Genomic DNA, 27199 nt, shown 5'->3' on the forward strand with positions numbered 1-27199 from the left:
TGGGAAAGTTGGGGTGAAGCAGGAAAAACTTACAGGCACCAGGGGGTGGGGCTAGGGGGACGTGCTGAATTTACGATCTTCCCTCCAGGAAGATCCTTGATAAGCTGCCCAGAAAGAGCAGTGTGTCTGTTGTGCGTTTTTTTCCCTGTTGCCCCCCGGTGGGGCCAGAAGCATTGTTCAGGCAGGAAGAGAATTCTCTGCTTCGCACCCCCTGTTCATTCATGCATTTCTAATGAGCTGACTCAAGATTAGCGCAGGTTCCCTCTGCAAAGATAGCAGCGTCACCAATGCTTAAGGCGAGTGGGCTCCAAGGGTGCCCCCGGCTCAGGCTGTTGGCTTGAGTTCTGCTTTATGGAAGCAAGGCTCTATAGAAGTCTCCCTTTTCGGGGGAGGGAGGGTCCAGCTGGGCCCGGCAAGCCACCTTGAGAACCCTCTGCATCGTGCCTAGACGTCATTCGTGTTTGAGAGCTGCCCTTTTAGCACGAGGTCTCCTCACTGTTACCATGACAGAATTTAATTAAGGACAAACCTTAGTTAAAGATCAAACCCTGTGGAACCTCTGAGAAAGAATTGTTTCAGTTGAAGTCTTCGGAATGCTTTGAAGCATCTCAGCAGTGATGAATTACTGGAAAGACCTGTGGCATTAAATGATGTGAAAAGTGTCAGATAAAATAATCTGAGCTGCGTGCACAAGTTTCTGGTGGTGAATGTTGGGTGTATGTCAGATAAAGGAGCCCACAGTCGGGGACAGCAGATTCAGGACCCCTGGACTTATTAAATGAGCCTAACAGGAGGTGCCAGGAGCATGACGGTTTTGGTGGTGCTGCTCCCTCGTGTGGGAATCCCGTCCCTCACGAGGGTGAAGACGCGCGTCCTCCGCAGGCTTGTTCACAAGGGGCTGGGCCACCTGGCCGCCCGCAGACCTTCATCTCTGTGCTCCGTGTGATGCTTCTGGTCTTGCTGAAGGAGTTCCAGCTCGCGGCCACACACATACGTGTACTGCTCACGCGTCTCTTTCTCATCTCATACCTTTTTCCTGATGCTGGTAGCCAGAATCATCTGGTCAGGTCTGGCCTCAGCTCCCCTGTGAAGTGCTTGTTGACACCTCCCCATGCCCCACCCCACTCACTATGTGTCTCTTGCCTGCTCTGCTCCATGGGTGCAAGTCCATAGAGCCCACCCTTGGAACCCCTGGCCTCCAGCAGGCGTAGCTGAAGGGGCTTGAACCTGGGGTGAGTCGTCACATGCCCTCGGGGTGCCAGCCACCGTTCTCCGTCCTCCTTCAGAAGGGAGGAGGCCTTCCTTCCTGCTTCCTTCCTGCACCCACCTAATTCCTGTCCTTTCACACTCTATTTTGCACTCACAGCATCTATCCAGCTGTCTTTCTCACAGCTCATGGGTTTGCAGACTACAGCTGGCAGACCAAATTCAGCCCACCACCTCGGCCCGGGTGCCAGGAATGGTCTTTACATTGTCCAACATAAACACACAAAAGAGGATTGGCCTTTGGGGAGAACAGTTGTTGGGAGATTTGAGTTTGTTTATTGGCTGCAGAACCTAAACTCTGTACTGTCCTGTGCTTCCCAGGACGCCTTTGCTGACTCCTGCACGGGACTGTGGGCTTTTTTAGGATGAGGGACTGTCTTCTTTGAATTCCTAGACCATGGCACTTCAGTAAATGTTTTTTGAGTTGAATTGAATTTCCTGTTTTTTCTTCCTTCCTCTGAAGTCAGGTGGGGCTGTGCCTCTTGGTGCTGACCTGTTCTGTGAGACTGGGGGCAGATGGGGCCTCTCTGAGCCCACTTCCCTTGTCTGAAAGCTAGAGATAATATCTTTTCTGATGGCCATTGAGAGGAGGAAGTGAAGCCATTAGGATGTCAATGTGTATACAGCGCTTAGCATGGGATCCATGTTTTAATGTTATTATTTATCCAGATAAGCATCTAGCCAGAGTTGTGTGGTCTGATTAGAATCATATAAGCCATTTGCTGTTGTTGAGTCGCTAAGTCATGTCTGACTCTTTGCGACACCGTGGACTGTAGCCCGCCAGGTTCCTCAGTCCGTGAGATTTCCCAGGCAAGAAGAGTGGAGCGGGTCATTCCCTTCTCTAAGGGATCTTCCTGACCCCGGGATGGAAGCAGGGTCTCCTGCTTTGCAGGCGGATTCTTTACTGTGTGAGCCACCAGGGAGCCCATATGAACCATACTGCATAGCAATTGCAAATTGTAAAAAGTCGTTTTGGGTTAACTTCTTTCTTTTTGGTGGTGCTGAGAATTCAGTGTTGATCTTTTGACCATGGATCTGCCTTTGGATTTTCTTACTGATTTCTCTCTGTGTGTGTGAGGCTGAATGAATCTTTTATAGCGCTGATTCAGAAGAGCCTCTAAGGTGCCATTAGGACGGAAGATCTGACTTGAGGCCTCTGAGTCCTTCCAGGGCTCTCAGAAGTGGGGATCGGGTTTGGAATTGGTCTCTGCAGCAGAAGAACCTTTTTTCAGAGAGGCAGGAGACGCTGCAGCCACTGGGTTTGGGGGGCACATCCTTCAGGGTGTGCAGGCTGGCGGACGCTCTGTAGCGACACAAGGACTTGAATTCAGACGTAATATATCGTGGGCCTGCTTCTTTGCAGGGACGGTGAAGGTGAAGAGCTCCAGCATCCAGGTGGGAGACCTTATCATCGTCGAGAAGGTGAGAGCGGATCCTCGTGGCTTGTGACCGCTGCTGCGTGGTCACGCCCACTTAATCCTGCCGTGCGATGCCTATATCTGTGGCCATAAGCTTTCTGGGCTCTACCCGGCACCTTTGCCTGGGAGAAACGTGAGACACGCACACAAAGTACTGTTTCAAGGTTTCTGTGCTGCTCAGCCAGCAATCCCGCTTCCAAACACGAAGAGTACAAGCTCTGATTTCCTGTTTGATGTGTTCTTTGTTTGGGAGTCTTTTTGTTTTTAACTCATCATAAAGTTTTTTCCTAGAGGCCGGCTGCCTGTATCAGCACATAAAAATATTAGTCATTTGCCTGTTGAACAGTTTTAGGTTGTGTATTTTTGACTTAAACATTGTGCTTTTCTGTCATTTTATGGGGACTTGGGGTTAATGAAACATGAGAAGGGTAAGAAGGCCACAAATGCATTTTAAAAAACAGCGCTGCTGTTATGTTAGTGCAACCAGAGCTCATGCCTCCTGGTACTGTGTACTCTGGGAGGTGCTGGATTCGGGGGTGGCCCTGGAGCGTCTTGGAATCATACTTGATTAGGGAAGGACTGCATCTCAACTCCTTTCTGTAGGAAGTGAACTCTGCTCTTTTAAAAGGATTAAATCTAAGAACTCACAGTTGATTTGAGGTAAAGCAAAGCTCTCCTGAGTGGCAGCTGCGAAGACCCTCGCAGACCTCTTTCTGCTGTGACACACTTTCCTGTTCACAATTACACGAGGGCTACTGTTGGCGACCCTCTTTTTTTTTTTTTTGAGCGTGGCTTTTTTTTGCTTCTTCCTACTTGACTTCCTTATTTAAATCCCGTTCGAAGCCAAACATCAAGCCAGAAAACTGGTCGAAGCAGAAAGATGAGCCTAGCATACGTCTGTCTTTAGTTTCGGCAGACAGCCTGGATGAGAGCCAGCTCGGGGAGCAGGCTTTGGGCCCCCCGGGTCCGCAGGCTGCAGTTGCAGGAGGTAATGGTTGGATTCGCCAGAAAATGGGAAGCTCTCTTTTCAAGATAAGATTTCAATAGGGGATTAGCAATGTAACAGCAGCAGTGCAAGATTTTGCAGATTCAAAAACAGGATAAATCCCCAGATTTGTCTCCGACAACGGCAGACACTTAAAAGAGGCTGTGGGTTTTGGTTCCCCCCCCGCCCCCCCACCCCTCACCAAGTGGGCCAGGGGTAGGGGGGTGCGAATCCCCACACAGAGGCACTCATGGTAACAGTCTCTCTGTTCATAACACAGAACCAGCGGGTCCCTGCCGACATGATCTTCCTGAGGACATCAGAAAAAAATGGTAAGCATCTGGGATCAATTTTGGAAATAGCCATTAACCTTTCAGTGGTGATTTGGCACAATAATCAGTTGAAAATGTGACAGAAGTGGGTGCTCATTTTGGAGCCATGGAGGAAGACCAAAACTGCTTCTTTTCATAGAGCAGTTTTTAAAAAGGAGGTGGGGGCGGCGGGGGGGGGGGGCTTGGTGCATGCAGGTCAACAGCTTCTGATCACGACAGAGACAGCGGGACCTCTGCTGAGTCACCGCTGGGGGGTCACATGTGGTGGCTGGGCATCACCCCCCACCCTGCGCTGGGCTGCATTCAGCTCAGCCTCTGGAGTTGGGATGAGGAAGTGTGTCGAACACACAGAAGCCAACAGCAACAGACTCTCTTCTGAGAAGATACTGGGCGGTGTGTCACGAGGTGGGACAGGAGAGAAGCCGGGCAGGAGAGAAGCCGGGCAGAAGAGAGGGGGTGGCCTTCCCCCATACCTTGGCTCACGAGCAATGGGGCCATGGTCGCCCCTGCCCGTCCATTTATTTCTTGTTTACAGCCTGTTTGCCTGAGTGACCCTCTCCGTCTCCTTCAAGACCCTACATGTCACAGTTACCATCGTCTCTCCGTGTCCCAGGGGGGTTGGTTCCAGGACACCCCCCACCCCCCACCGTGGGTACCAAATCCATGGATCCTCATGTCCCTCACATGAAATGATGCTGGACACTCAGCCATCTGCATCCACAGCAGGGTTGGAGGCCCGGCTGTATTTCCCGGGGTGGCTGCCCCCTCTGCTGCCTGCCTGCCTGCCTGCCTCATCAGTTGACTCGAATCTCCTTTTTATTTTTGTTATTTAAGCTGTTCTCAGGAAACAAGGCCATTTTTCTCTTGCCTAGCAGGCAGAAGCAGAGATCTTTGAACCTCAGAAAAATCCACGTTTATACTCTTTTGAGCTTGCTGCAACCTCATTCTGTGATGAACTGGATAAAAGTGAGGATGAGGTTTCCTACTTAATTTGTTGTTGTTCAGCCGCTCAGTTGCGTCCGACTGTGACCCCATGCACTGCGGTGTGCCAGGCTTCCCTGTCCCTCACTGTCTCCCGGGGTTTGCTCAGACTCATGTGCATCCAACCATCTTATGCTGGTTCTCGCCCCCTTCTCCTCCTGCCCTGGGTCTTTTCCAGCCTCAGGATATTTTCCAGTGAGTTGGCTCTCTGCGTCAGGTGGCCAGGGTATGCTCATGAGTGATACAGTACATCATCCAGGGTGCGTGGAATGCACTCCCAGTAAAAGTTTTTTAAACACTACAGCTTTGTCCTCGGGTTGGTCCTTATTTCCTTGCCAGTGAAAATGGATTAGGGTCCCAGAAGTCTTCTCTTTTTTCCAAAAACAAAACAAACAAAAAGATGGACTGGAAGGGGTCTTCCTGAAAGTTCTCAGAAGTCTCACCGTCAGTGTCGGGATATTTGGCGGCTCCTCTGTCTGATGAAACATGGATCTGACAGCTCATACGTGCACACATCAGGCTGAAACCGGCACCTGTCACGCGTGCAGGGGAGTCACGGCCGACGGCTCCAGGGTCCTTCCCAGGTCGGAGCAGTTTGCATGAAGCAGCTCTCTAGTCCTCACGCTGTGAGTCGGCGCTCTGATATCCTCATTTGTGCTCGCGAGGAGACTGAGGCTCACGGGAAGCAGCTTCCTCAAGTTACGCAGCTAGTGAGCCGTGGAGCCTTGAACCCAGGAGGTTCGGTTCCTGAGAAGGTGCTCGTAACGCCTGCACCTTGTAGAGTCGAATGCTGGTGAGCCTGTGCCAGCTGCTGTCTGGGGGTACGATCACCCCCACTGAATCCTCTGTAGCCAGCTTGTGAGGTCTGCGTTTTTCCCCAGTTTACATACACGACAGGCTGAGACTTAGCACGGTCAGGAGCCCAGCCCCGGCTCCCACTGTGAGTGGAGGAGCGGGGATTTAAACCCAGAGCTGATGGTGAAAGCAGGAAGTCGGGTATTACTTCCTGCCTCTTGGCCATCGGTTGGCTGTCCTGACATGGACTAGAGCAGGAGCTGCCGGCGCCCCCGCGATGGGGGTGGGGGGAGTCCTGACCTGCAGGTGCGCAGAGGGCACCCCTCTTTTCTGCACAGGGTCCTGCTTCCTGCGGACGGATCAGCTGGACGGGGAGACAGACTGGAAGCTTCGGCTTCCGGTGGCCTGCACGCAGAGGCTGCCCACCGCCGCTGTGAGTAGCTTTCCCTGCAGAAGCCCCCCGATGGCCGTGTCTGGGTGGGGCTCTGACACCCGCCTCGGGGGCCACATGGGGGGCCGCCCGCTGTGAGGCGGGGCTGCGGGGCCCCCAGATCCTCCTGTCGGCTCAGGCGCTCGCTGGTTGCAGGCCGTGCGGTCTTGTGAGCCCCGACCTGGCCGACGGGGTTGATGGTCTCTGGCGGGCAGCTCCAGCCCTTACGAAACCTTGACGGAGGACCTGGCATGAAACTAAAAGGCGGCACAGTCGTGCGCTCCTCCGTGCATGCCCTCCAGGGGCGTCACGGCCACCGGGACGCGGTCCTGCGGCTCTTGTCTCCCTGCGGAGGCCCTGCCCTGTTCTGGAAGCCCTCAGACAGGCCAGCGAAAGGACTGTTTCTGAAGGATTTCCCTCTCGTCCTGTCCCCGTGCCCGCCGGCTCCAGCGTTCCCTTCCGCCCCCGACCCTCGCCCTTCTCCTCCAGGAGCGAGCAGGCCCGCTCCTGCCTTGTGTGCACAAGCCCCTGGGGTTTCGTTTGCTTTTGAAACCTCATTTATTTATTTGCTTCTGGCTGGGCCGGGTCTGGGTTGCTGTGCAGGCTTTCTGCAGTTGTGGCGAGCAGGGGCTGGTCACAGGGCGCGGCTTCCCGTGGGGTGGCTTCTGCTGTTGGGGCGACCGGGCTCTAGAGGACGGGCCTGGTAGTTGTGGGGGTTCAGTTAGTCGCCCCAAGTGAGGCATGAGGGGTGTTCCTGGACCAGGGGTTGAACCCGTGTCCTCTGCACTGGCAGGTGGCTTCTTAGCCGCTGGACCACCAGGAAGGTTAGTCCCCTTTCCCATTGTTTTGATAGTAGCCACCCTGCTGGGTGGGAGGTGTTCTTGCACACTTGTTCACCTCTCTGCCCTTTCCGAGGCTTTGCACAGAGTCAGCGCCCTGTGGCCCTTTGATGAATGAGCGAGGGTTTCAGTGGGTTTGAATGACTCTTGTAAACGAGAGTGTCGCAGAGGGGGAGGGATGTCCACCATCGATTAGTTCTGGAAAAGCCGGGTAAACACAGACTCTCCCCTTTAAGGCTTCAGGGTGTTTGGGGATCTTGCAGGTAGAGACTCCCAGACTAAGTTGCTGGAAGGTTTCCTTCTTTTTTTCCACCTGCCCTGTGGTTTTGAGGGCCTGTTTGGAAAGTACAGTTGCTTTTGAAAAACAGTGGATGCTTCCCAAAATCCCTTTTAATCATGCGCTGACTTTGTTTTACCTCCAAAATGTCACCCCTGTGGGACAGGACCTTCTTCAGATTCGCTCGTATGTGTATGCAGAAGAGCCAAACATCGACATTCACAACTTCGTGGGGACCTTCACCCGAGTGAGTAAGCCTCGAGGGGCGCAGGGTCCTGCCTGGGGGGGGGGCACGTGACCGGGGTGCAGGCCTGCTGCCCAGTGCCAGCAGGGCTTTGTCGGGGCGTAGCTTTGTGTCACATGGGGGTGATGTCCCCATCGGAAGACTGCACCTTGAAAACGGACATATTGCTTCTCAGTAAAGGTGACACAACTGGGAATTTCTTCCAGCCTCCCAACAGCTTTCATTGCCGACTACTGAGAGCCAAGTGTCCTTGTAATTAATGTTGCTCTGTCTTTTTCACGTGAGCCCATTGATTGCTGTTGTTCAGTCGCTAAGTCATCTCTGACTCTCTGCGACCGCAAGGGCTGCAGCACTCCAGGCCTTCCTGTCCATCACTAGCTCCCGGAGTTTACTCAAACTCACGTCCATCGAGGCAGTGATGCCATCCAGCCATCTCATCCTCTGTCGTCCTCTCCTTCTCTGGCCTTCAGTCTTTCCCAGGGTCTTTTCCAATGCATATTCTCTAAGTCCTGTCCACCATGGTTATAACTTTTAAATCATATCCCAACCTTTTGGAATAGAAATTGAATTTGAATTACTTTAGGCACCTGAGATGTTAGCTTTATGGAACCTGTATTGAATTGTGCCTGCTCTTGTTCTAGAAGCCCTCAGATAGGCCAGCAAAGGGCTGTTTCTGATGGATTTCCCTTTTACATTATCATTCATTCCCACCTTGTGAAATGTTCCTCCAGTGCTGGAAGCTTGCATTTCTTAAATCACGGACTGCTGTTTTCAAGTATTTCCGTGGGGCTGAAGCACCAAGGATAAGGGTTTATGAGTTTGGGCCTTCTCTCCCGGCTGGGCTGTTGGCTTCCAAATGCGGGGGTCATCCTCTCTTCCTTTCTTGCAAAGAGCAGGCTGGAGATAGCAGCAGGCTCCGTGCAGACTTGGGTGGGCCAGCCTGTGTCCATCTGCTCTTTTGCAGGAGGACAGCGACCCCCCGATCAGCGAGAGCCTGAGCATAGAGAATGCACTGTGGGCCGGCACAGTCACCGCGTCAGGTACGTGCCCTCGCAGAGGAATGTGTTAGCAATTTGAAGAGGAAAGCAAATCCTTCGGTATAATGAGAATAATCATCTGTCAGTTGGGAAAATGAGCTGTCGGTCAAATGGCGTTTTCCACTGGCTCCTGCACCCCCGGGGAATGAAACGGCCGTCTAATTGCCCCCCGGTGCTTGGAGGCGTCTGGAGGGGAGGCCGCCCTGGCCTGTGGACTCGGCCACAGCGTCCGCTCTGGGAATAGCCCCTAATTGCCACGTGAGATTGACGTCCTAATCTGTACCAGAAAGTGGATCAGCCTGGATGTCCGGGCTCTTGCATCCGTGAGGGCTGCCTAGCTGGTCCTGATGGCGCCCCGGTGTTGGAGACTCCCAGGTAACGTCGATTGTCTGGACTCCAGAACAGAGTTTGCGGGATGGCCTGTGGAGGCGCAGGACGGAAAGGTTGGGACACTGGAGTGCAGCTGAGCAGAAGGGCTCCAGGGCTGAGCACGCCTGGGGCAGCTGGAGTGATGGAGGTGGGGATGCCAGTCTGTCGACACCTGCTGTGCGTCACGTGGTTCACTTAACCCCCCAGCAGTGCCCTGCGGGCAGGTGCTAGCATCGTCCCCATGCTGCACGTAGGGAAGCTGAGGGTCGGTGAGGTTAAGCAACTTGCCCAAGGTCACACAACACGGAAAAGGCAAAGCTGGGACTCCAGCCCAGGCATTTTGCCCCAGAAGCAGAACTCTGTTCCCCTGTTATCACTGTATTATATATGTTATTACGTTGGCCAAAAAGTTTGTTTGGGTTTTTCCTTGACATCTTACGAAAAACTTCATCTTACGCAGAACCCAAACAGACTTTTTGGCCAACCCAATATGTAATTCTTAACATGTAATTCCACTACTGGCAACTTCCTGTCTTTACTGTGGGAGAAGCCCGTGCTGCGCCCCACTTCCCCTCCCAGCCCTTTCCCTCTGCTCGCTGCCGCCCTGCGGCTCTTCAGCCCAGCAGGCGCTCAGTCAGGCGCCCTCTGAAAGGAGAGGGACCGGCAGAGCCTCTGCACAGGCTGCTGCCCATGCACTCAGTGCAGTGGGCAGAGATGAGCTCAGCTTCTCGGCCTTAATTTCAGAGATTAGCAAAAAGAAGGCTTATCTATCAGGCACTGTGTGTTTACAGAGTGTTTTATCTTCCATTCTCTTGCTTTGATCTCACAACACTAAATGAGGACACTTAATGGAATAAGGATTTGAGTCTCAGAGAGGTTGAGCAATTTGCCTAAGGCCACACAGCCTTGGAGAGATCGTCTCCTGGGAGGAGAAGGGAAGGCACGCTGAGACCTGGAAGGTGGAAAAAAGATTTCACGTAGCTCCTCAGAAAGGCACCGTGAAGTCATAACATGCATTCTTTCCCCACTTGTGTGAATTCTTTGTGTTTGGTGAGGTGGGACGAGAGAGACCTGTGACCCCCAATCCAGAAGCATTACTTGCCACGCCCTGCAGTGGACGTCTGCTTTGCAGTGGGTCTGAGGAGCTGGGTGGCTACCTTTTCTTTAGCGTGCCTCTGCTTCTCCCCGCGTAGATGTCTGACCACACTCTGGTTCTAATATAAACACGGAGTTAAATGCAAGCCATTTTCTCCTTCCGGTGCTCAACTCCAGAAGCAGCCCTCAAGAGTAATCTTAATTATTCGAGATTTCACTTCTGTGTTCCCTTCAGAATCTAAAATTCCCATGTCTTGATCACTCCACTGTTATCAGTTGAAAATTTAAAGAATAAAAAAGCTTGCCAGGCAATGCTAAGGGTCCAGCTGCACTGGCTGGCATCAGTCTGTACAAGGATGCAGTTGCCATGGTAACTGGACTGCTAGGCTGAGGAGTCACTGGGCTGATGATAGACAGGAGAGGCTGGTGGGGCTCGGCAGAAGCGGAACCTGAGTACTGCAGATCCCAGTTCTTCTCAGGCTCTCCGTGGAAAGGGACAGTTTCTTGAGCCCCTGCCCCCAACCCCAGTGTGCAGCAGGTCAGTTGGTGGCCCTGTTGGGGCTGAACTGTGACCAGCATGCGGGTCACACCATGCGGGTCTGATAATGCCTACTGGTCTGTACCCTGTTCCTCTGGGCTTGTCCTGGAATCACAGACTCATGTCAGAGCAGCGTCTGGTTGCTGTAAACATGTCGAATCCTCCCTCTCTGGGGTTCACCCTCTCTCTCGTCTCAGACGGGGTCAGAGGTCGCCAGCAGCAGCACTGCAGTGGAGGGTCTGAGGGGCTGGGAAAATACCCGAGCCCAGCAGCCTGGCTGGTCGGAGACCCTGGTGTGCAGGGTAGAGTGGACACACAGTGGGCAGACGGCCGAGGGAGGGGCCGTGTGAGGGGAGCCGCCGGGGATGTAGCCTCAGAAGTGGGCTCGGGGTCTGGGGGAGCGGAGGGGCACAGGTCAGGGGTCTTCAGGGCTGAGTGGGGACAGTGATGAGCGGAAAGTGGGAGCCAAGCGGGGTGGCTGAGCTCAGCACCTGCCGGAGATGTGGTGAGGACTGCAGACCCAGTGGCCTCAGATCTTCCAGTTTTCCAGAAGAAACCAGAAATCTCTATTTATATATATATATATATTTTAACATGAAAGCTTCTGTATTTAAAAGTTGGCAACTACTTGAAAACCTTTAGGGAGTTCCCTGGTGGTCCAGCAGTTAGGAATCCACCTGCCAGTGAGGGGGGTGTGGGTTCAATTCCTGGTCTGAGAAGGTTCCATACCCCGGGGGACAATTAGGCCCGTGCATCATGCAAGCAGTCACCCCACCCCCATCCACTCATTGCAGCTCGAGGAAGCCCACCCGCAGCAGTTAGGACCCAGCACAGCCAGAAGTTAGAGAGACAGAGCTTTCGAGCACTGGGCAGACCAGCGCGGTTCTGTGGACTGCTGGCGTGCTCTTGCGGGGTGGCTGAGGCTGGGGTCTGCATCTCCCGGAGACCGTTTTGGTCCTGGGCGCTGAGGAGTGTGGGGGAGCGGGCATCTCCAGCGGCCTTTGAAGGCACCAGGATTGGCCAGTACTAGATGGGGACGCTGCCCTCAAGGGCCCCTGTTATTAGGACTCTCTAGAACCCTGGACGCTGGGGATTGGGACCCACCCATGTCCGCCCTGGGGTGAGAGCCATGGGCGCGTGGCCACCCCGGGGCACCCCGAGCTCAGCTCCCCCTGTCCGACCATCTGCGGGGGTTGGCTTGCACTCGCTGGGGCTTGCCATCTTCCTGGGAGCAGGCAGGCGCTCTCTCCAGCTCTCTGTCTGCTGAGCGCCTCCCTGGAAGGGAACCACATTGTTCAGGAGACTGCGTCGACTCGGGCCCTTGGTGTCTCCCCGGGGTCTCTGTCTGAAAGACACGGCCCCAGCACTCCACCTGGGGTTGTGCTCCTTTAGCGACTCTGTTTGAATCTCTTGGCGGTTTGGGTGCGTCCCTCTGCTGGTGCCTTGCCAAGAGCTTAGAGATTTCCTTTATCCTGCGGAGCCCAGGCTGTTTGTATTCCTGGGATCTTCCCTGAGTGCTTGGCGGGGCTGCCCCTTCTCCTGTTTCAGCTTCGATGTCCTCCACTCCGAGCCCGTGGCCCTGGTCCCCGGCGCATGCCGGCCCCCTCCCCAGCCCCTCCTGTCTGTTTCTCCCCTGGTTTCCCCATGCGGACCGGGGCGCTGCTGCCCTTCTTGACTCTCCACCTGCCCCGCTGTGTGGAGCATTTCCCTGGCACATCCTGGAAAGGGGAGACAGAGGTGCGGTTTTGATGGCTGTTGCCCGTTCTCCTCCCCAGATAGGCTGTTCCAGCAGATGCCCCGGCCGGCGTGTGTGCCAATCCGTTTCCCCACCTCTGGGCTCACGCTCATGTTCTCATGCGTCTGAATTTTTATTACAAGGATGGGAATAAGAATTTCCCATTTTTTTTTGGTTTTTGAGTAGGGTAAGCATTTTTTCTCATGTTAATTGGGTTTTGGGGTTTCTTTTAGAAATTGTGTATAACAATTGATGTCTTTTTTAAAAACAAATTTTGATGGAGGGGTGGAAGGAAGGGGTAGGGGAGTTCTCAGGAAAGAGCTGCCATCCAGACAGACGTCTGCCAAAGGTTCTGGTTGCACACTGACTCTGAGCAGAATCACAGCCCGTGGGAAGAACGTGCTCTGATGAGAGGGGCGTGTTCATAGGTTTCCAGGGTAGTTTGTGAAGTTGCAGGCACCTCTGGAAGCCTGTGAGGCCAGTGGCATAAAGGACAGGCCCCCCTGCCCCCACCTCTCCTGTTCTCCGAGGCGGCCAGGGCCACAGGCCAGCAATGCCCAGTGGTGCTTTTTTTTTTAAATTATTAATTTATATTTATTTTGGGTGCACTGGACCTTCATTGCTGTAGTTGGACTCTCTCTAGTTGCAGAGAGTGGGCTTCCTGTTGCCTCAGCTCCCCTCGTTGCCGTGCGTGGGCCCTGTGTACCCAGCTCACAGCTAAGGCACGCAGGCTCTGGAGCGCTGGCTCAGGAGGTGGGGCATGGGCTTAGCTGCCCCGCGGCGTGTGGATCTTCCCAGACCTGCGATCGAGCTGCTGTTCCCTGCGTTGCCAGGCAGGTCTTCTCCACTGGACCCACAGGGAAGCCTGACCAGTGGCGCTTTCAGCAGTAGTGGGGACGCCCTGTGCCTTCACTGAACTGGATGCCCTGCTGCCCTTCTGGGGCTCTTGAGCCTGAAATGAGGCTAATGAAAATGGGGGCTGTGTTTCACTTTTTTTTTTCACTGAATGTAAATGTGAATGGCCACATGTGGCTGGGAGCTTTTCTGCTGTCTGTGTGGACACGGACGTTGGTTGGCCCTGGTGTAAACTTGGGGACTTTCACGCTGCGGACTTGGGACTGAGAAGAGGTGTGCTCGGGCGTGTCAGACCCTCTGCAAGCCTGCCTGTCTGCACTCACATTTCTCTGGGTTGTGTTCCCTTCATCTCAGGTACTGTCGTGGGTGTTGTTCTTTACACGGGGAGAGAACTCCGGAGTGTCATGAATACCTCGAATCCTCGAAGTAAGGTGTGTACACAGTGGTAGCATGTGTTTTCTTGCCAGAACTTTCTCACTGATGTGCTTTGATGATTGGTGTCGGTGGGGTGAGGAGCAAGACTCAAAAACAGGAACCCCTAAAAGTGTGACTTCATTTGTATAAATTTACTTTTTGTGTACATGTTTGTGCATAAGTGTGTGTGTGTGTGTGTGTGTGTGTGTGTGTGTACGCTGTGTTAAGTCACTTCAGCTGTGTCTGACTCTTTGTGACCCCATGGACTGTGACCCACGAGGCCCCTCTGTCCATGGGATTCTCCAGGCAAGAATGCTGGAGTGGGTTGCCAGGCCCTCCTCCAGGGCATCTTCCCGATTCAGAGACTGAACTCGTGTCTCTTGGTCTCCTGCACTGCCAGGCAGGTTCTTTACCCTTGCCATGACCTGCAAAGCCCATATATCTATTTACACACAAAATACATGAACACATATTCACATACGTGTTTGAAGATGGCTGGGTTCCAGACCACCACGTCAAGTGCATATCACTACAAAGCAAGCCACGTGAATGTTTTGGTCTCCCAGTGCATGTGAGTTACGTTTACACTATTCTGTAGTCTGTTAAAGTGTGCAGAAAAAGCCTTGTATCAGGAAATGCACATACGTTAATTTAAAAATACTTTATTGCTAGGAAATACTAACAGTTATCTGGCAACACAGGGTTGCCACACACCTTCAATTTGTAGAAAAACATGGTATCTGCAGAGCTCTCTGCAGTTAAAGAAGGACTGCCTGTGTACGAATACATAACATTTTAAAAGTTTTAAAATGAAGTATTGAGTCCTGAGGGGCTCCCCAGGCGGCGCAGTAGTAAAGAATCTGCCTGCCATTGCCGGAGACTCAGATTGGATCCCTGGGTCGGAAGGATGCCCTGGAGAAGGGCATGGCAGCCTACTCTAGAGTTCCTGCCTAGGAAATCCCATGGACAGAGGAGCCTGGTGGGCTGCAGTCTGTGGGGTCACAAAGAGTCAGACGTGATTTAGCAGCTAAACCACCACAGTTGAGTCCTGACTGTCTGCCACACGTAGTACAGCACCCTCTACCCACATCACTCTTAATCCTTACACCAGCCTGTCAGCACACATCTGCTACCTCTTCTCAAGAGGACAAATGGCCTGGAGAAGCACCATGCTCTGGCGAAGCTGCGTAGACCTGGATGCAAACCCACACCGAGCTGTTGGCTCTGGCACAGCCCGCAGAGTCAGCTCTGGGAGTTGACCTAACGGCCCTGTTACTGCTTGAGCACAACAGGACCCGCCCGACCCACCCGCCCGCCCAGCCCCACCCCTCCTCCAGTTTCTTAGCGTCAGAATATTGCAGAATGATTTCCTTTGTCAGTACCATGAACAAATACCAGTCATTTCACCTCACCGTTACAGTCCCTGAGACCACCATCATTACATCTGTCAGCTCAGTTCCGTCGCTCAGTCATGTCTGCCTGTTTGCAACCCCATGGACGGCAGCAAGCCGGGCTTCCCTGTCCATCACCAACTCCTGGAGTTTACTCAAACTCATTTCCATCGAGTTGGCAATGCCATCCAACCATCTCATCCTCTGTTGTCCCCTTCTCCTCCTGCCTTCAATCTTTCCCAGCATCAGGGTCTTTTCAAATGAATCAGTTCTTCGCATCAGGTGGTAAAAGTATTGGAACCTCAGCTTCAGGAACAGTTCTTCTAATGACTGTTCAGGACTGATTTCCTTTAGGATGGACTGGTTTGATTTCCTTGCAGTCCAAGGGACTCTCAAGAGTCTTCTCCAACACCACAGTTCAAAAGCATTGATTCTTTGGTGCTCAGCTTTCTTTCTAGTCCAACTCTCACATCCATACATGACTACTAGAAAAACCATAGCTTTGACTAGGCAGACCTTTGTCGGCAAAGTAATGTCTCTGCTTTATAATATGCTGTCTAGGTTGGTCGTAACTTTTCTTCTAAGGAGTAAGCGTCTTTTAATTTCATGGCTGTAGCCACCATCTGCAGTGATTTTGGAGCCCCCCAAAATAAAGGTTCTCACTGTTTCCATTGTTTCCCCATCTAGTTGCCATGAACTAATGGGACCAGATGTCATGATCTTAGGTTTTTGAATATTGAGTTTTTAGCTAGCTTTTTCACTCTCCTCTTTCACTTTCATCAAGAGGCTCTTTAGCTCCTCTTATGCTTCTGCCATAAAGGTGGTGTCATCTGTGTATCTGAGGTTATTGATATTTCTCCCAGCAATCTTCATTCCAGCTTTTGCTTCATCCAGCCTAGCATTTCACATAATGTACTCTGCATATAAGTTAAATAAGCAGGGTGACAATATACAGCCTTGACGTACTCCTTTCCCAATTTGGAACCAGTCTGCTGTTCTATGACCAGTTCTAACTGTTGCTTCTTGACCTGCATACAGATTTCTCAGGAGGCAGGTCAGGTGGTCTGGTATTCCTGTCTCTTGAAGAATTTTCCACAGTGTATTGTGATCCAGACAGTCAAAGGCTTTGGCACGGTCAGTAAAGCAGAAGTAGGTGTCTTTCTGGAACTCTCTTGCTTTTTCTGTAATCCAACAAATGTTGGCAATTTGATCTCTGGTTTCTCTGCCCTTTCTAAAGCCAGCTTGAACATCTAGAAGTTCATGGTTCATGTACTGTTGAAGCCTGGCTTGGGGAATTTTGAGCGTTACTTTGCTAGTGTGTGAGATGAGTGCAATTGTGTGGTAGTTTGAACATTCTTTGGCATTGCCTTTCTTTGGGATTGGAATGAAAACTGACCTTTTCCAGGTCAGTGGCCACTGCTGAGTTTTCCATATTTGCTGGCATATTGACTGCAGCACTTTCACAGCATCATCTTTCAGGATTTGAAATAGCTCAACTGGAATTCCATCACGTCTACTAGCTTTGTTCGTACTAATGCTTCCTAAGACCCATTTGACTTCACATTCCAGGATGTCTGGCTCTAGGTGAGTCTGGCTCATTGTGGTTATTTGGGTCATGAAGATATTTTTTGTACACTTCTGTGTATTCTTGCCACCTTTTCTTAATGTCTTCTTCTTATGTTAGGTTCATACCATTTCTGTCCTTTATTGTGCCCATATTTGCATGAAATGTTCCCTTGGTATGTCTGATTTTCTTGAAGAGATCTCTAGTCTTTCCCGTTCTATTGTTTTCCTCTATTTCTTTGGACTGATCACTGAGGAAGGCTTTCTTATCTCTCCTTGCTATTCTTTGGAACTCCGGGTGTATCTTTCCTTTTCTCCTTTGCCTTTCACTTCTCTTCTTTTCTCAGCTATTTGTAAGGCTTCCTCAGACAGCCATTTTTCCTTTTTGCATTTCTTTTTCTTGGCAATGCTCTTGATCACTGCCTCCTTTACAGTCACTAACCTCCATCCATAGTTCTTCAGGCACTCTGTCTATCAGATCTAATCCCTTGAATCTCTTTGTCACTTCCACTATATAATGGTAAGGGATTTGGTTTAGGTCATACCTGAATGGTCTAGTGGTTTTCCCTACTTTCTTCAGTTTAAGTCAGAGTTTTGCAATAAGGAGTTCATGATCTGAGCCCGTCACCTCGTGGTCTTGTTTTTGCTGATTGTATAGAGCTTCTCCATCTTTGGCTGCAAACGGTGTAATCAGTCTGATTTTGGTATTGACCATTTGGTGATGTCCATGGGTGGAGTCTTCTCTTGTGTTGTTGGAAAAGGGTGTTTGCTACGACCAGTGCATTCTCTTGTTAAAACTCTGTTAGCCTTTGCTCTGCTTTATATTGTACTCCAACTATATTACATATCCAACTTTATTACATATATCCAACTATATTACAACTATAAATGCCACTTATTTGAGGTTTTAGCCTTATCTGGGGCCGTGTTTCTACAAAGTGATGAGTTTTATGGGCTGGTTCCATTTTTAAAAAACATGTATTAAGATAAATATATAGTCATTAAAATAATACTGTTCAGGAATGCATCACCTAAAAATCAGATGCCACTGGTGGTGTATGCCCTGAATTTCCATGCAATACAAAACCAGTGCGTAGAGCTGGGTCATTTCACGGGTCGCTGGGAGCACAGTTGAGGCCGTGCAGTGCACAGCACCAGTGAGGCAGCAGTAACCTTCCTCTAAGTTTCCATGCTAAATCTTTAAATTGTTAAGAAAAAATCAAAATGAGATTCAGTGAGGTCCCTGGGATGTCGGTCACTCCGTGGACCCAGTGTTCTCTCCCAAAGCTGTGGGGACCCACAGAGCCTGCTGTCTCACCCAGAGTGCAGGTGTCCGGGGTGGGGGGGCCCAGCCCTGCGGGTGGGCTGTGGGCTGCACCAGCTTGTGGTGAGTTTCCGTCTGTGTGCCGTCCCGCAGATCGGCCTGTTTGACCTGGAGGTGAACGGCCTCACGAAGATCCTCTTCGGAGCCCTGGTGGTGGTGTCCCTGGTCATGGTCGCCCTCCAGCACTTCGCCGGGCGTTGGTACCTCCAGATCATCCGCTTCCTTCTCTTGTTCTCCAACATCATCCCCATCAGGTGCGCTGAGAGCAAGCTGGGGCCGCAGCGTTTGTGCGTCTCTGTCTCTCTGAAGGTCGTGTTTTTGTGGTTTTGAGAAGGAGTTGGTCCTTTGTAAAGGGATGACCTGGAATAGGCGGGGTCTCATTTGTGCTGATGTTACGGCACCCATGGTGTGTGTTTTAGAATCGGTGTTGAGATACAAGCAGCTTTCTGTGTGTGTCCTGTAAACCCATGTGCTCTGGTTTTCTGCCCAGCCTGCGTGTGAACCTGGACATGGGCAAGATCGTGTACAGCTGGGTCATTCGCCGGGACTCGAAAATCCCCGGGACCGTGGTTCGCTCCAGCACGATTCCTGAGCAGCTGGGGAGGATTTCCTACCTACTCACAGACAAGACGGGTGAGTGTCTGGGGCCCTGGCAGGATCCAGAGTCAAAGAAGATGCTTGGACTATCTTTCTGGAGGTATTAGAGATGAGTGTTGCAGTTCCTGTATCCTCTTCATCTTTGGAGGAAGATAGACTCCTGGCGGGCATGACAATGATAGCAGGAAAGCCTCACTTGGTGCTAATCGTGTGGAAGAGCACTGTCTGGGTGTCTCTGTCTAGTCACTTAATCCTCCCCTGATATTGTGAGTTTGGAGTTATTAAGTGACTTGCTAATGTGACTTCTCAGAAGCATATAGTGGCAGAAGTCGGCTTGGAACTCAGACAGACTGGCTTCAAGTCCTGACCTTGAAACCACATCTTAAAATGCCTCTTTACAGTTTAGCACCTATCAAGTTACGAGGTGGTTGTAGTGGTTGAGAGCAAGTGGGGAGACTGGGTTCAACCTTCATCTCTACCATCTAGTGAACATGGGATAAAAGGGCATTTGTTGCAAAGATCCGGGAAGGCAGAGCAAAGCTAGATTTCAGGAAGAAGAACCAGGCAGGTTCTGGCTGTGTCAGTATTGGGATGGTCTCTTGACTTGACTCTTCTCGGCTGTTGTCTGTGCGTCGGTCTGGTCAAGGTTTTGATTCCTTCAAGATTGAATCTGATTGGCCTCATGTATGTCGTGTCCCGCCCTCTTGGCCAATGGAATGAGCCAGGCACCCTGACTGGCATTCTCTCTAGACCATCCCAGGGACCAAGGCTGATCATTTCCCCTGGAACTCTAAGGTTCTGTTTTTAGAATTCTTGGATTCCAGGCTGACAGAATATCACAGGTGTCTACTCCAGAAGAAGCAGTGCTGAAACCAGTGTGTGACATAGAGTAAACTCTCAAAAAAACAAAAACAAACAACTTTCGTTACTGTTAATAGTAATAAGAGCTTCAGGATGTAGGCACAGTTACTCCTTGTTTTGTGTTTCAGGAACTCTTACCCAGAATGAGATGGTTTTCAAACGGCTCCATCTTGGCACTGTAGCCTATGGCCTCGACTCAATGGATGAAGTTCAAAGCCACATTTTTAGCATTTATACCCAGGTAAAGCCTTCTGTTTTGATACCCAAAGTGATTTTTCAAAATATTTACTAGCATCTCTATTGGGAAGAATTCATAATACCATATGATTCACCCATTAAATGTGTGCAACTCAGTGGGTTGTTTTGAATACTCAGAGTTGTGTAACCCTCGCCACAATCTGTTTTTGTCTTCATCACCCGAAAAAGAACTGCCATACCCATGAGCAGTCACTCCTTGCTTCCCCCAACCTACCTTTCCTTCCAAGCCCCTGGCAATCACTGGTTCTTCATATTTTGAATAAACCTGCAGCTGAAGTTTTTCCCATCTTCCTCATCCCAAGGGTTGATCTACTGACCTACGACTTATGAATGATAGGGGGAACAGGGAAGAAAAACTATTTGCCAGTAACTAGTACCGGAAACAGAGAAGGCAGTGGCAGCCCACTCCAGTGTTCTTGCCTGGAGGATCCCAGGGACGGGGGAGCCTGGTGGGCTGCCGTCCATGGGGTTGCACAGAGTCGGACACGACTGAAGCGACTTAGCAGCAGCAGCAGCAGAAAAAGCTCTAGAACGTGATGGTTCTCCTTCAAGCTTATAGACATGTTTACTTTTTACTTTTCCCCAGTTATGAGCAAAAGCAATCAGTAGTTAATGGACGGCTTTGTGACATAATCACGGTGTAACTGATGAGCTTTAGTTCCTCATCTCTTTTCAACTCAGCAATCTCGTGGAAGAAATTATCAGAAAGGGCTATCAACTTATCTGCTCCTGGTTTTCTAGCCCCCCCATAAGATTTTTCGAAACCAGTCATTTTTTTTTTTTTTTAAGAGAAAGATATTACTTGTAAGTGTCCTAAGAGTCCTAAGCTGTTAGACCAGTGGGTCCCACCTTGACTGTTCATCAGAATTCCTCATGATGTTTTAAAAAACAAACAGAACAAAAACAAAACAAAAGACATTGGCTTGGGCCTGATACCCTAGAGATTCTGGCTCATTCAGATGTACTTCTGTGTGTTAAAGGAAAGATGATAAACAAGCAATTCCCTTGGAAATTCTGAAAACACACCCAGAGCTAACATAGATTGCATTAGATCAGCTACGGGGTTATGACACTAAGGACAAGAGAATAAAGAGGCTGTATTTTGCTTGAATTTGTCCAAGTAGATACTGATTCCGTAGTCAGAAGGCCAGTTAAAAATGTATTTTTGCGTAAAGATCAGAGATGGACTCTCTAAATGCTCAGCAGCACAATCAGAGTCAACATTTTAATTTTCTGGGACATTTGCCAGCTGGCACACCTGGATTTCTGGGGCGTCTCCTGAACGCGGCAGGGCAGGGAACAGAGTCTGAAGCGAGGGTGGGTTTTACGTGAAGAGCAGCTCGCTCGATCTACGTCCAGTCATTACCTACAGCCAGCACAAAGCACCTGCCATTCTGCTGGCTGCCTGTGTGCTCATCGTGGCTTGACTCTAAATGGATCCATGGACCTTTTTCAAAGATGGACTTTAAGACTGTTAGAAAATCACAAGGACGCGATTGGGCTGGGAGGAGAAGCCACAGCCCACCCCGGTTGCTTTCCCCCTCTGTCTGACCCGTCTTCCAGCGTCGTGTCGGGGAGTCTGTGCTGGGCTCTGTGTGTCACTCTCTAGGGGGCTTCCCTCTCTGCCAGCTTCTGCCGCCCTGTCACAGCTGATGGCCCCCGTGTCTGCCTCGACCCGACCTGGAGCTTTAGCCTGGAATCCTTGGCATCCCTGCTCACAGGTCAGGAGGGCAGTGTACCCACATCCCATCCTTCTCCCTGCATCCCCATTTGTGCTCAGAGTCATTCTCGTCTTTGTAAGCACCGTGCCCCTTTGTCCTCTGAGCTCCATCCAGGGGTTTGGGAAAGGCCCCTGCTTCCTGCCCCGTGGCCACCTGCCTGCAGTCACAGGCCTGCCCCTCAGACCACCCGCTCGGCTTTGGTTGTCTTCCCCTCTGGCTCACTAGGCAGAAGCTGCACTCTCCCTTGCCTGGCTGTCTGCAGAGACCCTGCAGGGTTTCCCTCCTTCGCTCCTGCCCGCCCTGGTCCTGGCGGTGGGGTCCGTGGCGTCCAGCGTGGCCTGCATCCCCTCCCCACCCTCTCCCGTGGTTCAGCCTCTCCTCCCGCTCACCACGGCCTGCAGCTTCCCGGCCAGGGGGAGCCACGTCACTTCTGTCTCTTGGAGTAGTCTCCCCTCTGATCCCCCCCAACCCAGTGCCCTCCGGACTCCCCCGAAGGGGTCACCGTGTGGATCGTCACGCTTGTCAGCCCCTGGCCGGGTCCCGCCTCCCTCGGAGCCCCGTGTCAGCGGTGCCGGTCTGCCGACGGTTATGTTAGACGGCGTCGTGCACTGCAGTACATGCCCTAGCGGGAGGCACACCGCTGCCCATCCTGGTGGTATTTTTAAGAGCTTGCGGTATTGACGGAAGCCACCCTTTCTCAGGATGTTTGTCTGGTTCAGCTTTGTGGCCCATTTTTGGGGGGGTGCAGATAAGCCTCTCTGTCAAGTGCTGAGAGTCAGAAAACAGCCTTTTTTACCGTGAACTCTTAGCACCCTTCCTTAGCAGAGGCTCATAAATTGACTTGCCCATCCTGGCCTTGGGTTTAAAAGAACGGGGTGTGATGGGAAGAGGCTGGGGCTGGTGTGGACACCCCCTCCCCCAGGAGGCCATCTGCACCCTTCTCTCTGGACAGCGGAAAGCCCACAGTAAACACACAGATTCTTTCGTGAGGACAAGTATGAAGCCTTTCCTGTGTGTGTTTTTTTTTTTTTTTTTTTACAGCTCTATTGAAGTATAACATACATACCATAACATTTAGTGATGTTAAATGTACTATTTAATGCTTTTTTCAAGTAAATTTACAGAGTTGTGGAATCATCCCCACAATCCAATCTTACACCGTACCCACCCCCCCAGTGGGATTCTCCTGAGCCTGTTACAGCCATCCATCTGCCCTTTAGAGTTTAATAATAGGATGTTTATAACAGTGTCTCCTAAATACAGCGTTTGGAACTCCTGGGTGAGATGGCTGGGGACCGAGTCAGAATCTCTAGGAGTGGTGGCTGGACTTAAAATTTTAACCGGTGAACCAGGTGATTCCAAAGGGCAACAGAGGCGCTAGAGCTACCTTGAATATAATTGTTATCTAGTTGCTCAGCCGTGTCTGATCCTTTTGTGACCCCCATGGACTGTAGCCCGCCAGGCTTCTCTGTCCCTGGGGTTTCCCAGGCAGGAATACTGGAGTGGGCTGCATTTCCTTCTCCAGGGGATCTTCCCGAACCAGGGATCAAACCCACATTTTCTGCATTGGCAGGGGGATTCTTTTTCGCCGCGCCACCTGGGAAGCCCACTATAAATCTAAGGTCGGCCGTTATTTTTCAGAATACCGCTGTTCTAGATCTGTGAACTCCAAAACAGAGGGTGCAAGGTGACCCATGGAGGTGCAAGAAGGAAAGATTTGAGTGTTCACACACACTTCAGTTTCATCTTCAAAATTAAAGCAAAATTTAAACCTTATTAAGAGCACGAAGATTGACCCTGGGACCCTCCCTCGATTTATCAGACGAACATTTGTCAGGACGGTCCTTGAAGTGTCCTGCAGAAGGAGTCAGAATTCTGCGATTGTTTATTTTCGAAACATTGGAATACAGACTGTGTTTTATGAGTGTCTAGGTGACTGGTTTTAGGGATGTTGTTTAACTAAATTAACCTCATAAAGAAGGCAGGTGGTTTTACAAGATTCCTGCGGGGAAACTCCGGATGATTAATACAGGCCCAAGCAAACCACAAAGAAATGGCCAGCACATTATGAGGGAAACCCATGACAGGCTAGGGAGACGTGATGATTTTTCCTCTGGCTTATTGATTTACTTACTGACACCTTTAAAAAATTGAGAGATGGTTCCCAAACCATAACATTTATCCTCTTAAGTGTACAGGTCAGCGTTTATTAGTATATTCTCAATGTTCTGCAGTCACCACTGCTATCTGATTTCAGACTGTTTTCCCCACTCCAGAGAGGGACCCTCCCTGTCTCTTAGACTCCCACCGTTCCCCACCTCCTGGCAACCACCCGTCTCCTTTTTGTCTCTGTGGGTCTGCCTGTTCTGGACATCACAGATGCCTGGAATCAGTCAGCACCTTTTGCACCTGGCTTGTTTCACTTGGCGTAACATCTCCAAGGTTTTCCACGTTGCAGCGTGTGTCAACACTTCATGCTCCTTTATGACAAACAGATATGACAGTTCGAATCTGTAATTTTAAATAATTATAATTTTAAATCTATAATCCTCAGCATACGTTATTTTGAACTTTTAGCTAACTCTGTGGAATATGCTCTCTTCTTTTTGTCCCGTCGTCTTATAATCTTTTGCTGTTTCTCAGTGCACAGGACAGTATGTATACAACTTGGATACATTCGTGGGGAAGCTACTTAATTTTTTTTCTCAACACGGTCAGAATATTTGAGATGACTAGTCTGTATATTGCCTGGAATATGGAATCATCTATTTTATTTTACTCTGGCAAGTGGAAGTATCTTTACCTTTTATTGATATATGTGTCTGAGAAAAATAATGACTATGGGAATTGGAAGCCACGTGGTGTCCTTTGTCAGAGAACACCAAGACCAGTGCTTCTGAGTGTTCTTCTAGGCTATTTTATATGGTACATTCTTATTTTTAAAAAAAAAAACATTGTTCACCTTATCACACGTATTTTGATCTGTGAACTGTGATTTTTCACTTAATAGTTTGTCTCTGATACTGTTGTAGGACTTGGTAGAGTTGGACTTTACTGAGCAATTATTTCCTGTTCTGTTTAATGAGTATGTTGAGGAGTGTGTGAGTTTGTGACTTACTTTCTGCACAAGACGTGCGCGGGATGTACTTGGCTGTCAGTGCGCACTAACCCCTCTTGCCTTCTGCATCCATAGGGAGCACAGAGAAGGTTATGTTTTCTCAGGGAAGACTCTTTACTCGTGTGTTTTTCTCTGGGACACAGAGCTTACTTTGTTTTTTAGTCATTAAAAAAGAATTCTAATCCTTTCTTAGGATGCTTTTTTTTTTTTTTTTTTTGGCTACAGAAAAGATAAATAATATGGATCCGTGCAAAGAAAAAACATTGAGATCACCTGTATTCACATCAGTCAGAGATTACGGTGTTAACACCCGACTGTATAAAACGCCATTTGTCTGCCTTTGCGCGTCTGTGGAGATGTCTACCGTGTTTCTCTCTCTCTCTGGTTCTTTTTTCTTTCCAACAAGAAGTCATTATATTTTTGTAATTCTTTTAAACTAGAGCTGAGGATCAAAATTACGTGTAGAATTGAAAAATATGAACATATGCCTGGGCCCTACTGTATTCTTTAAGTGACCAGGACCTGGGCATATATATATAGATTTCTTAAAATCTTTCCTGGTTATTCAGAAAAGCATTTCTGATTAAGACCCACTGTTAGAATAACACTGTCCAGCTTCCTTTTTTTCCCACACATGTCATAATTATGATCCTTTTGAATGGTTTTATAACAGGGTCAGATAGGGGTAGAGTGAGGAATGGACCTAGGAAGGAAAATTCATTGAGATGGCCAAAAACGCAGTCATTGAGACAAATCGTATTGTAATGCAATATTATAAAACCTCAAAACGAAGGTAAGGAATTCAAATCTTAGGTTGACAGGCTCCAGTTCAGCACTTGCACAGGTTGGTCTCACTGTCCTGACCCTGGTTTTGTGGCAGCAATGGGTGTGTGTCTGGTTCCCAGCCTTGCTGTGATGATGTCATGGGCGGGATCATTCTTTGTTGTGGGGGCCAGCCTGTGCATTGTAGGATGTCTAGCAACGTCCGTGCCCTCCACTATCTAGCTGCGTGTAGCACACGCCCCCTGCTCTCTGTGACAACCCCACGTATCTCCAGACACTGCCCAAGGGGGAGGGCAGAATCTCCCAAGCTGAGAGCCCCTGTGTTAACAAACGGAAATGTGTTGCCTTTGTCATACAGAAAGGTGTGTAGTGTTACATAGTAAGTGTTAGTTGCTTAGTCGTGTCTGACTCTTTGTGACCCCATGGACTGTAGCCCACCAGGCTCCTCTGTCCATGGGATTCTCCAGGCCAGAATACTGGAGTGGGTAGCCATTCCCTTCTCCAGGGGATCTTCCCGACCCAGGGATCGAACCCGCTTTCCCACATTGCAGGCCCATTCTTTACACTCTGAGCCAGTAGGGAAGCCCGGCTATTACGTAGTAAATGTATTTATTCAGTCCCTTAGCCTGTAAGTCAGTTGATTCCTTTGGAAGTTGTAGCTCTGAGCCTGTCTCTAGAAGAGTGGCCCTTTGAGGCTAATGAGTTATCAGCTCTGAGCTTTATTTGGGGAGTGAAGTGGACCTATTGAAACAGGAATTCCTTCTCTTCAACAGTGCACTTTTAAGCAGTTGCAACCCATTTGTGGTGTTTGTTATCTTATGAATGTTCATAAGTGGCAGTGTTTTCACTGCATTTGGAAAGAAGGTGGGTAAGAGAAGGTGGATATTCATGGTGACCGAGCATTTAATTTTTGTATTACTCTTTCCTGAAATATAGGCTGGGGTTCTCATCAGGAAGTACCTTTGCTGTGGATTATTAACGAGAAACGGAGGCCTCTTTTTTTTTCATGGAGTCTCAAGTCTCATTTGTTTGCTGAGGTGGCATGGAATGACCGAGACACCCCACGGTGCGGGACACCCACCCTGGGCCTGAGGCAGGGGCCTGTGTGTGCGGAGAGCTTGATTCTTCACCCGACTTCTGACCTCACGAGGGCCTAGCATGTCCTCCCCTCCTTAAGAGGACCGGTGGTTCCCCCCCCAGGGCAGAAAGGGCCGTAACCTGCCTCTGTGGATACCACATCTGTTTTTATTTTCCCTTGGTATTTTTTAAGTAAGAAGAAATGTGTGTAGGTTAAAGGGCCTCTGGGGGCGGGGGGAGGCTGGAGATAACACTGTACAATGTGAAACTTTTCCATGTGGGCACCGTGAGGATGCTTAACAACCGGCCCTGGTACAAACACTGGCCGGACCCCTCGCAGTGACCAGTGCCTTCCTGGTATGTGTGTATCACCACTTGGGGCGTGGGTGAGCCTTTTATTTGCAAATTGAATCAGTGGTTATGACCCATCTTCCCTGAAACATCTTAGTAGTGTGTGTGTGTTCAGTCGCTTCAGTCATGTCCGACTCTGAGATCCCACGGACCATGGCCTGCCAGGCTCCTCTGTCCATGGGATTCTCCAGGCAAGAACACAGGAGTGGGTTGCCATTTCCCTCTCCAAATCTGACCTGAGACAGGCCAAAACGATCTTGGTAGTAAAGGGGGATACGTATCAATTTCAGAGGGAACATGGAGGCAGCAAATCAGTTGCTTGTGACGCTGGTCTGACTCAGTCACCGTCATCTTCTAGTTTACTGTCAACTAGTTCCTTGATCTGAGAGTGGGGTCTTTGCAAAAATCTGGGCTGTGTTTCTCTTTTTGCTTTGCTCTGCAGTGGTTTCACCTGGAATGCAAAGCCCCAGGGCTCTGTGTTAACCCACATTTAAAATATTAGTGGAAGTATCTGACTCCTGTAGACATAATCAGATTGCTTCTAA

At 50.2% G+C, this 27199-nt stretch overlaps 1 protein-coding gene across 2 annotated transcripts in view; it reads left to right on the forward strand.

Annotated features, from left to right (window-relative positions):
• Positions 1–27199, forward strand: part of ATP9A (ATPase phospholipid transporting 9A (putative)) — a 100596-nt gene that overhangs the window by 23298 nt on the left and 50099 nt on the right. For both annotated transcript variants that reach the window (XM_040248141.1, XM_040248142.1), the window contains exons 5-13: positions 2630–2688; positions 3950–4001; positions 6116–6210; positions 7490–7570; positions 8532–8607; positions 13551–13627; positions 17982–18142; positions 18379–18521; positions 19475–19587. In XM_040248141.1, the coding sequence (XP_040104075.1) occupies positions 2630–2688; positions 3950–4001; positions 6116–6210; positions 7490–7570; positions 8532–8607; positions 13551–13627; positions 17982–18142; positions 18379–18521; positions 19475–19587 (857 nt within the window). The remainder of the gene's footprint in view (positions 1–2629; positions 2689–3949; positions 4002–6115; positions 6211–7489; positions 7571–8531; positions 8608–13550; positions 13628–17981; positions 18143–18378; positions 18522–19474; positions 19588–27199) is intronic.

This window comes from Oryx dammah, unplaced genomic scaffold (assembly GCF_014754425.2).
Source record: "Oryx dammah isolate SB20612 unplaced genomic scaffold, SCBI_Odam_1.1 HiC_scaffold_10, whole genome shotgun sequence".
NCBI classification, from domain to species: Eukaryota; Metazoa; Chordata; class Mammalia; order Artiodactyla; family Bovidae; genus Oryx; species Oryx dammah.